Source organism: Astyanax mexicanus, chromosome 12 (genome assembly GCF_023375975.1).
Source record: "Astyanax mexicanus isolate ESR-SI-001 chromosome 12, AstMex3_surface, whole genome shotgun sequence".
NCBI classification, from domain to species: Eukaryota; Metazoa; Chordata; class Actinopteri; order Characiformes; family Acestrorhamphidae; genus Astyanax; species Astyanax mexicanus.
This window is the reverse complement of record NC_064419.1, coordinates 39,469,822-39,484,664: the sequence shown is the minus strand read 5'-3', so window position 1 is coordinate 39,484,664 and position 14,843 is coordinate 39,469,822. Positions and strand designations below refer to the sequence as shown.

Sequence of the window (14,843 nt, the reverse complement as noted above, 5' to 3'; positions counted from 1 at the left end):
GTAGGTTGCAGGTCCACCGTGACCCTGAGCAGGAAGATAAGAAGTGGATAAGAAGATAAGACAAATAAATGAATGTCTGCAGGCAAAACTAATAAGAACTGCTGGCACAATAATGCACTTTGTGTTGATTAAAAAAAGACAGATGCATTCAGACAACCTTAGAATTTAATCTAGTGACTGCTCAGGGTGCTTGCAGCCCAGAATTAACATATGAGTTAGCTGTAGTTATAGGGTGCTACCATACCTAACTGGTTTGATCCAAACCTTTTCAGTTTTTAGTCCGAACCAAAGTAGCAGGTGTGAAAGATGGCGTGAACCACAGTCCTGATCAAATCAGAATCAGAATCACTTTATTTCGCCAAGAGTTTTACACATACAAGGAATTTGGCTTGTTGAGAGCAACACATGCATGACTTTTACACAGACAGTTACACAGACTATTGACAAACATTACACTACAAAACTACACTACTATACAGAACAATACATAGAATAAAAATATAGTAATTATAATAGTTAAAAGAACTAAAAGAATGAAGAGCACTGAATAACATTAGGAGCTAAGAGATAAATAAAATCTATACTGTACACATATGAACATACTGTAATTGTTTCCAAATATGTTGAGGTATGTTTAGAATAAATAATGTTTATAGAAAGCTGCAGATGATGTTAAAATTAGAGAAGAATATCTGTACAGCTGTGCAAATAAGCATAGTGTGAGGGAGCAAAATGTAAAATCCATTCAGTACAGTTCTACGAGGCTGGTGTCCACTGTGGTTAAGGAGTACTACCGCTCTGGGAAAGAAGCTGTTAGCATGTTGTGTTGTGCTAGTTTTGATGGTCCGAAGCCTTCTGCCAGAGGGAAGAGTATGCCAGCACACTTCCTCACCCTGCTGGTATATATCTCCTGAAGTGTTGGCAGTGTTAACACCAAAGAACCAAAATCTGTTTTGACCAAAAGAGGAACTGTGGTCTGGATCATTTGCTTTGTGAAACATTTTTCAGAGGGTTTAGACTTTCAGATCACTTGCAAGCAGCTGAAACAGACTATTGTCACCCGTTATCTAATAAAAGAAGGAAAAGTACAAGTACAAGTACAGTGTTGTGCTGAAATCTGACACCCTTTATGTGAACATGCATCATGCAGCAATGCTACTCTAGGCTCGAAACATGGTTACTTGCCCTTAATTGCTCTAAATTTGGTGAAGCATAAAAGATAATGCTTGCAAAAACTGCGTAATGCCAGTCACATTTGTGTAAAATCCTTCTTACACTTCCAGTGATGGATCTGTATCTCTCAGCATGTCCAGAAATGCATGTGTAAAGCATGTTCTTTGTATCTCTCAGCATGTCCAGAAATGCATGTGTAAAGCATGTTCTTTAGTTGTAGCTTAAATTGCAAATTACACTTCCTGACTGTAGGGGGGGCCCAGGAGCAAGAAATGTCAATTTGCACATGATGCTGCTTTAAAGGAGAACCTCTTTTCTCCCGCAGCTTTCTAAGATGCAGTATTTTGTGCACTTTTCCCAAACAGGCTTTAGAATGAGTGAGATGGGGCATATTTTGCCCCTACAGATGAATCACTTTTTTCCACCATTATCCAGGCTCAGAGTAGCCCCACATTACATTGGTAGAATCCAGAGAGACCTGGAATTTAAAAATATGCATTTATAACTTTAAAACTGCACAAGAAGCTTATTAAAAAACATTGTTAACATCTAATGGTGTAGGTAAATCTCCGGGCACCGACGTCTTAAATTTAAGTTACAATAAGTCAAACTTTGAGCACCGATAGTAAAAGTTTTTGAGCAATGTTTATGTAAATTGTGGCTGGTTCTTTGCATTCTAATAATTCTTTTCACTTATGGATTAAGTTGATGAAGTTAGATATAGATCTGATATGACAGTGATGCACACAATAAATTAAAAAATCATTCTGATAACTAATTTACTCATTTACTGTGTGTAACTTTTTCAGTCATAACTCGAAGACGACGAGCTGGCTGGACCCTCGGACACACAGCAAGGAGATCGTCAGCAAGACTGAGTGTGAGTGTGAACCCCCTCCTCTACCTAATACATACTGCACGAGTGTGTTCTCTCTGAAACATTCTCACACCATCTATCTCCCTTTCTGGAATCCTCACAGTGTGATTAATGAATTTTCAGAGAACTGAGAATGCTCTCTCCATCTTATCCCTCGCTTTTTCTGCCATTCAAGCCACGCCCTTCCACTCTCTCTTCCTCTTCTTTCTTTCTTCAGTTTTTTTTTTTGAGCTCCAAAATCTCGTAAAAGCCTTACCTGGACAGTAGAAAACTGTTTTTAATACCCTTGATTTTATATGGAAAAAAATGAATGAGCAGCTGTCCTAGTACTCTTGCTCATATAGTGTACAATCATATGAAAAAGTTTGGGCACCCCTATTAATCTTAATCATTTTTAGTTCTAAATATTTGGGTGTTTGTAACAGCCATTTTAGTTTGATATATCTAATAACTGATGGACACAGTAATATTTCAGGATTGAAATGAGGTTTATTGTACTAACAGAAAATGTGCAATATGCATTAAACCCAAATTTGAACGGTGCAAAAGTATGGGCACCCTTATCATTTTATTGATTTGAATACTCCTAACTACTTTTTACTGCTTTTCCACACCTCAGGCGACTCTGTTTGTGGCGTGCTTGCAGAAATGGCTTCTTTCGCATCTCCCATACAGCTTCTCCTTGTGCAAAGTGCGCTGTATTGTTGACCGATGCACAGTGACACCATCTGCAGCAAGATGATGCTGCAGCTCTTTGGAGGTGGTCTGTGGATTGTCCTTGACTGTTCTCACCATTCTTCTTCTCTGCCTTTCTGATATTTTTCTTGGCCTGCCACTTCTGGGCTTAACAAGAACTGTCCCTGTGGTCTTCCATTTCCTTACTATGTTCCTCACAGTGGAAACTGACAGGTTAAATCTCTGAGACAACTTTTTCTATCCTTCCCCTGAACAACTATGTTGAACAATCTTTGTTTTTAGATCATTTGAGAGTTGTTTTGATGAGCCCATGATGCCACTCTTCAGAGGAGATTCAAATAGGAGAACAACTTGCAATTGGCCACCTTAAATACCTTTTCTCATGATTGGATACACCTGGCTAGGAAGTTCAAAGCTCAATTAGGTTACCAAACCAATTTTGTGCTTCAGTAAGTCAGTAAAAAGTAGTTAGGAGTATTAAAATCAATAAAATGATAAGGGTGTCCATACTTTTGCACCGGTCAAATTTTGGTTTAATGCATATTGCACATTTTCTGTTAGTACAATAAACCTCATTTCAATCCTGAAATATTACTGTGTCCATCAGTTATTAGATATATCAAACTGAAATGGCTGCTGCAAACACCCAAATATTTACAACTAAAATGATTATGAAATGAAGGAATTAATACCTTTTGTTTTAAGCAGAAGAAGGCATATTTTTGGCGTCTTTATGGTACCAAAGAAACACTGATATGCCCAAGATCAAGCTGCGCAGTGCATGGTTGAGGACTTGCCTATAACTTGATTAATTCTGACAGTAGAATAAGCGACAAACCTATAGGGTTGTCATTTATACAGTGCCTTGCAAAATTATTCGGCCCCCTTGAACTTTTTTAAACTTTTGCCACATTTCAGGCTTCAAACATAAAGTGAAGTGGAACGAAATTTATTAGATATTTTAAACTTGTAGTAGTAGAACATTTGTTTCTCAGTTGGAGGATACTAATATGTAGATGGCTGAGGTGAGCAAATTTCATTCAGAAAGAAGAAATGGTATCAGATTAATCAGAAAATAAAATACTCATGACTGATGTCTGTATATTAGACTGCAGTATATGTATCGATATTGGACATGGAAAAGATGTAGAAATCTCAGAGTCTGCAGGAAGACTGCTCTGCTGGAGAAGAGTTACCGGCATTGATCACTGCTGTTCAGTGCAGCACTAAACCCTCGTGTCCAGCAGAGGGCAGCACGGTGAAGCATTCCAGAGCTTTCACTGACAGCCCCCTCAAGACCAATCCAAGGCAATCAGCACAGACAGGGCAGCAGGTCTGCAGACATTAATATGAATCGCTGCATTAAGCATGCCATCTGCTGACATGACAGCTAACTGTATTTTTGGAATGTGTGTGTGTGTGTGTTTGTGTGTGTTTCTCAGTGCCTCCATTCACAGACCAGCCATCTGACCTGAAGGGCTATTCCATACACACACGGCTGTCCAAAGGGCCGCGGGGCTTCGGCTTCAACATCGTGGGGGGCAGCCGACCCAGGGAATTCCTGCAGGTGTACAGTGTCACACCTGGAGGACCACCTGCACTTAACACAGGTAATCCCCTGACTCTGACGCTGAACACACACTTCATTCTGCTTTAATAGGAATGTTGCTGATCTGAGTCTGTCAGTACTGAGTATTATATGTTATCTAGATAGATAACTCAGCTGCACCTTCCACACTAAATTCCATAACATGCTGAATAAGTAATGGTAGCTAATTTAGTTAATGCAATGTTATTTTACAACAGAATAAAACACAGTTATTTTATAATTATTTTTCATTATCATGATTTGTTTATGTAAAAAAAAGTGGTGTCAATCGAGTAAAAAATTCAGTAAAACAATTATCTTATTAACAACAATATTCTGTGATTATCTGCGATTAATCGCACTTGTTCTTCTTAGGACACAAGTTTTAATAGTGGATGTTTAAATAAAAGTAAAAGAATGAATGTAAAAAATGTAAAATGCAATATATATATATATATATCAGTGGCGTGCAGTGAATATAGAGGGTACCGCTTCTGCAACCACCCGCTCCGTTTTACCACTAACCAATGCACGTAGGGTAACCCCTTCAGCAGAGCGCTGAGAAGGGGTTAGGCAGCCATGGCTCTGCCCCCGCCCCGCCCCCGCTGTGAAAATCATGACTCTGATTGGTTAGACTGTCCTTCAACTTTGCTAATAGACTCATTACTACACCCTTCAAAAAATCAGGAGAAGGGTCCACACAGAAGACATTTTAAAAAGCTTTGATTGGTTAGTACCACTGTCAGTCAGATAAGAGTCCTATAGCAACTGAAAAACAAAGACTCATGCTTTGAAGTAGTTGCTGTTTTTTTTTTTTTTACTTAATTTATAAAATAAATGCTTACACTTATAATAATTATATTATCCATCCATCCATCCATTTTCCTCCGCTTATCCAGGGTCGGGTCGCGGGGGCAGCAGCCTAAGCAGGGAAACCCAGACTTCCCTCTCCCCAGCCACTTGGGCCAGCTCGTCCGGGGGAATTCCAAGGCGTTCCCAGGCCAACCGAGAGACATAGTCCCTCCAGCGTGTCCTGGGTCTTCCCCTGGGCCTCCTCCCGGTGGGACGTGCCCGAAACACCTCACCAGGGAGGCGTCCAGGAGGCATCCTAATCAGATGCCCAAGCCACCTCAACTGGCTCCTCTCGATGTGGAGAAGCAGCGGCTCTACTCTGAGTCCCTCCCGGATGACTGAGCTCCTCACCCTATCTCTAAGGGAGAGCCCAGACACCCTGCGGAGGAAACTCATTTCGGCCGCTTGTATCCGTGATCTCGTTCTTTCGGTCATGACCCAAAGCTCATGACCATAGATGAGGGTAGGAACGTAGATCGACTGGTAAACCGAGAGCTTTGCTTTTTGGCTCAGCTCTCTCTTCACCACGACGGACCCGTACAGCGCCCGCATGACTGCTGACGCAGCACCGATCCGTCTGTCGATCTCCCGCTCCATCTTTCCCTCATTCGTGAACAAGACCCCAAGATACTTAAACTCCTCCACTTGAGGCAGGACCTCCTCCCCAACCCGGAGAAGGCATTCTACCCTTTTCCGGCTCAGGACCATGGCCTCGGACTTGGAGGCGCTGATTCTCATCCCGGCCATTTCACACTCGGCTGCGAACTGCTCCAGTGCGAGTTGTAGATCACGAGCTGATGAAGCCAATAAGACCACATCATCTGCAAAAAGCAGAGATGCTATCCCAAGGCCACCAAAACGGATCCCCTCAACACCTTGGCTGCGCCTAGAAATTCTATCCATAAAAGTTATGAACAGAATCGGTGACAGAGGGCAACCTTGGCGGAGTCCAACCCTCACTGGAAACGAGTCCGACTTACTGCCGGCAATGCGGACCAAGCTCTGACACCGGTCATACAGGGACCTGACAGCCCGTATCAAAGGGCCCGGTACCCCATACTCCCGGAGTACCCCCCACAAGACTCCCCGAGGGACACGATCGAACGCCTTCTCCAAGTCCACAAAACACATGTAGACTGGTTGGGCGAACTCCCATGACCCCTCCAAGACCCTGCTGAGGGTATAGAGCTGATCCAGTGTTCCACGGCCAGGACGAAAACCACACTGCTCCTCCTGTATCCGAGGTTCAACTATCCGACGAACCCTCCTCTCCAGGACCCCCGAATAGACCTTACCAGGGAGGCTTAAGAGTGTGATTCCCCTGTAATTGGAACACACTCTCCTGTCCCCCTTTTTGAATAAGGGGACAACCACCCCGGTCTGCCAATCCACAGGAACTGCCCCCGATGTCCACGCAATGTTGCAGAGTCGCGTTAACCAACACAACCCTACAACATCCAGAGCCTTAAGGAACTCCGGGCGGATCTCATCCACCCCCGGTGCCTTACCACCGAGGAGCTTTTTAACCACCTCGGTGACCTCAGCATCCGAAATTGGAGAGCCCACCCCAAGGTCCCCTGGCTCTGCTTCCTCAATGGAAGGCGTGCTGGTGGGATTGAGGAGGTCTTCGAAGTACTCTGCCCACCGGCCCACAACGTCCCGAGTTGAGGTCAACAGCACACCACACCCACTATAAATAGTGTTTGTGGGATACTGCTTCCCCCCCCTGAGACGCCGTATGGTGGACCAGAATCGCCTCGAAGCCGTACGGAAGTCATTTTCCATGGCCTCTCCGAACTCCTCCCACGCCCGAGTTTTTGCCTCAGCAACCACCCGTGCCGCATGCCGCTTGGACTGCCGGTACCCGTCAGCTGCTTCCGGAGTCCCACGGGCCAGAAAGGCCCGATAGGACTCCTTCTTCAGCCTGACAGCATCTCTCACCGCCGGTGTCCACCAGCGGGTTCGAGGATTGCCGCCACGACAGGCACCGACAACCTTGCGGCCACAGCTCAGGTAGGCCGCTTCAGCAATGGAGGTGCGGAACATGGCCCACTCGGACTCAATATCCCCAACCTCCCCCGGAACGTGTTTGAAGCTCTCCCGGAGGTGGGAGTTGAAGCTCCGTCTGACAGGAGACTCTGCCAACCGTTCCCAGCAGACCCTCACAATTCGTTTAGGTCTGCCAGGTCTGACCGGCATCCTTCCCCACCATCGGAGCCAACTCACCACCAGGTAGTGGTCAGTGGAGAGCTCCGCTCCCCTCTTCACCCGAGTGTCCAAGACATACGGCCGCAGATCAGATGACACGACAACAAAGTCTATCATTGAACTGCGGCCTAGGGTGTCCTGGTGCCAAGTGCACATATGGACATCCTTATGCTTGAACATGGTGTTCGTTATGGACAATCCATGACGAGCACAGAAGTCCAATAACAAAACACCACTCGGGTTACGATCGGGAGGGCCATTTCTCCCAACCACACCTCTCCAGGTTTCACTGTCATTACCCACGTGAGCGTTGAAGTCCCCCAGCAGAACAAGGGAGTCCCCTGGAGGGGTGCTCTCCAACACCCCCTCCAAAGACTCCAAAAAGGGTGGGTAGCCTGAACTGCTGTTCGGTGCATAGGCACAAACAACAGTCAGGACCCGTCCCCCTACCCGTAGGCGAAGGGAGGCTACCCTCTCGTTCACTGCGGTGAACCCCAACGTACAGGCCCCGAGATGGGGGGCAACAAGTATGCCAACCCCAGCTCGGCGCCTCTCTCCCGGGGCAACTCCAGAGTGAAAGAGTGTCCAACCCCTCTCAAGGAGACTGGTTCCAGAGCCAGAGCCGTGCGTCGAGGTGAGCCCGACTATTTCTAGCCGGAACCTCTCTAACTCGCACACCAACTCCGGCTCCTTCCCCTCCAGAGAGGTGACATTCCACGTCCCAAGAGCCAACTTCTGCAGCCGAGGATCAGATCGCCAGGGTCCATGCCTTCGGCCGCCACCCAAATCACACTGCACACTGCATATAATTATATTATATACTTCCTGATTAAAAATTATGTAATTATTTACATGCACTTTTTTCACCCCTTCTCTGAAGGGTTAGAAGGGCCTCACTATATATATAAATCCCAGGAAGTGCTTAGAAAACTATGAATAAAATGTCAGATTTTAAGTCAGAGATGACCACCAGAGGGCAGCATGAGGAAAACTAAAAGTGGACTACATTTAAAATATCTCAGTAATCTTAATCTTACATAATACTTGAGATCCTACAGTCTTTCCTTTTTGAATTAAAAAAAAAATTAAGCAGTATTTTCATACTTCTAATGATGCTTTATGATGGCCATAAAATATTCGATAATTATTTGTCAACCAGCACGGTGCAGAAGTCCATGTAATTGCAAAGCATTCACTTTTTCTGTATTTTCTATTTGAGCTTGTAACTCTTAATAAAATATTTTCAAAAATGTCTTAAAAACAGTGGAAAACAGTGATAAAATAATTGTAGTGATTAAATAATTTAACCTTAATTTTTAAACAGTTAAAAGACACTCATCGGTCATCATCTCATAGCATTCTCATTGCATCTACAGCAATTTCACTTTGCACATAGGATTAATTGAATTATTGATGAGATACCAATACTAAGTAACAGATTAGCACACTTCTTACCAAATGATTTAATAAATGAAATTTATCGTGGATTAGTGCATCTTATTTTTGGTGTACTCAATAAAATGTATTTATTTTGTGAAAAGGTATTTAGAAAAATAATTTATAACATGATGACATAAAAGTTACCCTTAATGAAGAGTCACCCATAAATATATCACTTTAATTTTAATCAAGAAAAAAATAATTAAGTTTTTTATTTAAAAAATAAAAATGGCATAAGACAATCTACAATACAATACTGTACAGTAGTGAAGATTTAACTTCCTGCAGCAGCAGCTGAGCTGTAGCTGCTGATGGAATCAGGAGCAGTCTGTGATCTGATGATAATGCTGGTGGTCACCGTCCTAAAATATTTATTGCAGATATAATATTTTAATGACTTTATAAAACATAACTTTTGTGAAAGGGAGTGAGCATCAGATAGAGTCGAGCATCCTCTTCTCAGAATGAGCTTTACCTCACAAAAGAGAGAGAGAGAAAAAGAGAAAGAGAATATTCCAGTGTTGGATTTAATCCTTATCACCATACACGACAGAAAGAAAGAGGATAGTGAAGGATAGAAAAAGGATGAAAAGATCACAGAGATAGATGAAAGATGGATTCTGGCAAAACAAGATGTTGACTCTCTCTGTTCTGTATCCTCTTATCTCTTCTCTCATCCCGCATCTTTACTCTCTTCTATTCTTGCTCTCTTTTCTCTTACTCGGCTGTTGTCCTCTTTTTCAGTCTGAATTACATTGCCCCTATTTTCTGTTCCTCTGTCTGTCTGTATCTCTCTCTCTCTCTCTCTCTCTCTTTCTCTCTCTCTTTCTCTCCCTCTCTCTCTCTCTCTCTCTGGATGGATGGATGGATTATGGCGATGTGATTGGTAGGGTCTCATGATTTGAATCTGCCGATCTGTTCTTAATCCTGATGGACTGAGGTTTTAATCTTTCTGTCCCTGACACATAGCGCTGCCGGCTCACGTGTGCTGTATTAGCACCAGAATACACACTTTCACATACGCACTCACACTTCAACAGCTACACACACCAACTACACACAATCACATTCCTGTATCAAAACGCAGGGAAAAACGGGACAGAACAGAGCATAACACTATTATTCTGCACCTGCACTGTAAAAGGTTTATGATCTGTACTGTTATACATTTTATAGTCTTCATTTCACTCTGTTCCTCAAGGGTCAGGACCGTGGTCAGGTGTATAAGGTGTCAGTGAGTGTTATGCTGGTACAAGTGGATCAGATACAGCGGTGCTGCTGGAGTTTTTAAACACTGTGTTCTTTACTCACTGTCCTCCAGTTTATTTTACACTGCTACCCAGCCAGAGACAGAAGCTGCAGCATGTTTTTGCTACACAGTTTGTGTTGGTCAACCTCTAGTCCATTATCAGGAGGGGTGTGACAAGACCAAAATATCACCAGACGAGACACGATACTGGGTTCACGGGAACGAGACGAGATTTAAAAATAATTTTTTAAGAAAACGTCAAAAATTAAAAATGGCTTGAGTTTTATTTATAAAAGTCCACACTAAACTGTTTTTTTCTCCCGCGAGACAGGTTTAAGCTTGACGAGAAATATTGTCACGTTTTCTCATCACGAGATCTTGTCACACCCCTATTTATCAGTGCCCACATGGACTCTGCCCACAGGACGCTTGGCTGGATTGGCTGGATTTCTGATTGGTAGACTATTCTCAGTCCAGCAGTGACACTGAGGTGTTTAAAAACACCAGCAGCACTGCTGTATCTGATCCACTCATACCAGCACAACACACACTATCTAACACACCACCACAATGTAATTTTCATTGTACACCATAATATAAATATATGGATATTATATAGATTTGCAGAAAAGTTTCATTGGGATCTGAAAACAACAGTATTCCCACTGTCTCTCTCTATCTCTCTCTCTCTCTCTGATATATGATAAGTAAAAATATATATTATAGTAAAAAATTATCTAGTCTGCCAGACCTAAACCACACTACACTTTTATTACTGTCTTAAAAAGAACTCAAACACCGAAATGCATCCAGTAATTTGTTTAGGAAAAAAATATGTGTAGTTTAAGCAGTAATGACGTTTTTTGTTAATTTAATTTGTTAATAAAGCGCCACAATAATGATCATTGTTTGTTTATTCCAACAAATTTTTTTGTGTATTTATCTTTATCTATTTTGTTATATTCTATTTTTGTTGTATTCTTATATTTTGTTATCTTATTTTATCTATATATCTATTTTAACAACAGCTCTTGGGTGTATACTGGATCGTGAGATCACAATTTCGTTCCACCTCATGTACCACATGTGATGTGATGCGAATGACAATAAAATCTCCTTGAATCCTTGAAGATCTTAAAGATGGAGTCTCTCATGATGACAGTAGGAGAGAACCCTGGTTTCATGCATAAAGTAATAAAAGTGCTCGAGCCCCGCTACAACATTCCATCCCAAAATACAACACATCGTTTCAATGTTATTATAAAGTTAATACAGGTGAGGCTATACAGAATGCCCAGCCTCTTTATTTTTTCCACCAACCGAACCGAAAACCTACTGAAAATTTACCGAACCGTGGGGTTTAAACAGAGGTGTGAACCCCTACTAAGTACTGAGCAGTTGGGGTTAAACCAAAATACAAAATAAACAACTATCTGACAATAAATTTTTACTGCTCTAGTAATATTGACTTCTCTCTCTATCTGTTGCACAGCGGACATCCTGGTCTACATTAATGATCTGTGTGTGCTGGGCATGTCCCATAAAGAGGTGGTGGAGATGCTGAAGGGCGTGCCTATGGGCCACAGTGTGGACGTAGTGCTGCGCAGAGGTTACCCCATGCTTTACAATCCCGACGGCTGCCCCAAGACCAGCCTGTCATCTCCTGCTGACCCTCCTCCAGGCTCCGCCCAGCCTCCACCTCCCCCCGAGGGCCTCGCCAACCTCAACCGTGCTGTATCCCTCCACAACGGCTTCTACCCCCGCCTGCAGAAAGAGGCCCTGGACGCTAACGGCAATGCGGCGGCTCCGCCCTCCTACTCCATGCCCAATGGAAACATTGCAGGCGGGGCTATAGGTTTGGTGGGCGTGGCATCTAAACTGCCCCCACCACGGACCGAGAGGCTAAGCTCAAGCCACAGCGACACTGAGGTCAGCTCTACTGTCACACGCAGGTAATACACACACACGCACACACATTTATCAAAGTGTTACAATGCACCTGAATTAGGATTCCACTTAATTATATGATTATTAATATTAATAAATATATAATATGGTACATTTTATATATTTACCATACTTCCCACCCCTATGTGTAAAATGTACTTATACGTAGTATCCTAATCATTATTTATGCTATGAAATCAATCAAAGTCAAATTAAAAAAAGGAAATAATTATAGTAAATATATTTTTTTACTTTAATTTGCTGTAAAAATGTATGTCATAAATGTGTTATGTGATTTCATATTACAGTCCCAAAATATCTGAAAAAAATATGTAATAGAATCTCATCGATAATTATAAAAAATATTATTTAAAATAAAATGTATTTAAGACTCAATGATGATTAAGCAATAACAATACCTTAAAACATAATCAAAATTGAATACTAAATCATTAAAATAAGAAATTTGAATGCATATGATTAAATGATTACATGTATGAAATATCAAATTAAATATTAAACCATTATTAGCAACAAACATTTATTATTGGGCAGTATGTCACTGTTTCGTACACTGACATGCCAGAAGTCATGGGATAACGGTATGTAAGTTGATTAGGCGATGGCATGGGAACACACCTTTTACACCTGTATAAGTTGTGAGGTGTTATCTTGTGAGAGTTTATTTACAGTGAGGTGAAACAATGGCCAGTTCTACTAATTCATGTGCTATGAAGTTTGCACATTGTTATATTAGAATGTTGCTGTTTTTATGGCCTGTTATCAAGTGTAATGTAGTTTTGACGAACTGTATTTTATCTTTCTTTATTCTTTCTTGAATAATCTCTCTCTCACCCAGAGCTTCCCTCATCCGCACCTACAACAACAACACTCTCCCGGCCCCCTCTCTGGCCCACCAGAGCTCCAAGTCTTCCGAGAGCGATCTCTCCACTGGCACTCTGCCTCTCCCTCAGCCTGAGGTGGGCTCTGCAGCCGCCCCACCAGGTGCCCCCAGCAGCCAACGTCCCCTCATGCCCCAGACCTCGCTCGTCATCTCCCCTCCGACAGAGCTCCCCCCTTGCGGCTTTAACGGCTGCCCGGCTAACAACCCCCCTCGTCCGGCGCCGGGTAGCCTGGGGTCTCCCAGCGGCTCGTCCGGGGCCGGAGCAGGGGGCGAGCTGGTGCCCGTGGCTCTAGGAAGGAGTGAAGGAGGGGGGATGGGCTTCAGCGTGACGGCCGGAGGCCAGGGCGGACAACTGGCTCTGGTCAAGAGGGTGTGGGACCGGCGGCAGTGCCCTTCTCTGCAGCCGGGGGACGCCATCATTAAGATCAATGGTGCGGACGTGCAGAGCCTCAGCTTTGCACAGGTAATGTCACCCATGTTAGCTTTAATGTGGCATGTTATTATCTGTTTAATAAAACTGCTGATATGTCTCGTAATTAAAGCTAGCGTGACAAATGATATAATGTAAACACTAATTGGACTGTTAATTGTTAGAGTAGTGGACTCCGAGTGGTCTAGTGGGCTAAGCACTGCCCCTAAAATCAGGAGATTGTTGGTTTGAATCCTGTTCATGTAGCTTGCCATTGGCTACCGGAGCCCTGAAAGTGGCAATTGACCTTGCTCTCTCACCGCATCACTATAAAAAAGGTGATGTCGATCAGCACAAGGCATCTGTGAGCTGATGTATCAGAACCGAGTCGCTGCGCTTTCCTCCGAGCGCACTGTGATGCTACTCGGCAATGCTGCATCAGCAGCAGTTTGAAAAAAGGCGGTGGCTGACTTCACATGTATCAGAGGAGGCATGTGCTAATCTTCACTCTTCTGGTGTTGGGGAATCACTAGTGATGGGGGAAGTCCTAATGAGTGGGTTGGAAAAAAAAATGGAAATAAAAAATATATATTATAGTATGATTTATAATAATAAATTTAGTCTTATATATTATATATTCTCATGCAATAATTTAGGTCGGAAGTTTTTTTAATGTTGGTTAATTTCGTCCGCAGGTGCAAAGAGTACTGCAGGAGCATACTAAACAAGGAGAGGTGGTTTTACTGGTTTACAGAGGAGGTAAGTATCAATGTACTATGTAATAGGAGGAGTCCTAGTCAGTGGGTGAGTTAATTGGTTCAGCAAAAAAAAAAAGAGAAATTATAGAGAATTGGTTATAAAAAAATTTTACTTTGCTATTTTTATAGGGTCTGCAGTCTCGCCTGCCTCCTCAAACTACTACAAGACCGTCCCTCCACCCCAGGGCCCTCCGGACTTGACCTCCCCCTCCTCAGACGGCCCTACGACCAGCCAGAGCACCCTCTCCCCACTGTCACCCTCCGGTGAGCTCCCTCCCCTGGTCCAGAGCACGAGCTTCCTGGACTCGGTACCAGTGACCCTTACCATGGAACCTAGAGACTGGATGGGAGTGGACGATGTGCCCGGCCAAGGACCTCGCACATCCGACTCCGCCCTGGGAGCGGTGTCTAAAAACCCTGCAGATGGGAGAGGAGCACCCCCTCCCAAAACCCTGGAGGTAGAACTGAGGAGGAGGCCTGGCGAGGGCTTCGGATTCGTCATCGCTTCCCAGGACGTGAAGAATGGAAGTGAGTATTTTGAAATTTACTGCCTGATGATATGATAGATATAGCTTCAGCTAGGATAGTCTGTGCAGGGCCAGGCATGAAGTTTTATCTGTGAGCAGGCTTTACACACACAAAACACACACTCTACAGTTTTACTGCTGCTGTAGTATTCATGGCTAAATTGGAGCAGCCTGGTGGCCAATCTTCATTAATTGCACATTGCAGCAGTAAGAGC

General features: G+C 43.4%; 1 protein-coding gene across 3 annotated transcripts in view; it reads left to right on the top strand.

Moving 5' to 3' along the window:
* magixa (MAGI family member, X-linked a) overlaps nt 1-14,843 on the top strand; it is a 97,836-nt gene that overhangs the window by 42,394 nt on the left and 40,599 nt on the right. For all 3 annotated transcript variants that reach the window (XM_022671070.2, XM_022671071.2, XM_022671072.2), the window contains exons 7-12: nt 1,983-2,053; nt 4,189-4,356; nt 11,576-12,035; nt 12,890-13,397; nt 14,039-14,102; nt 14,231-14,629. In XM_022671070.2, the coding sequence (XP_022526791.2) occupies nt 1,983-2,053; nt 4,189-4,356; nt 11,576-12,035; nt 12,890-13,397; nt 14,039-14,102; nt 14,231-14,629 (1,670 nt within the window). The remainder of the gene's footprint in view (nt 1-1,982; nt 2,054-4,188; nt 4,357-11,575; nt 12,036-12,889; nt 13,398-14,038; nt 14,103-14,230; nt 14,630-14,843) is intronic.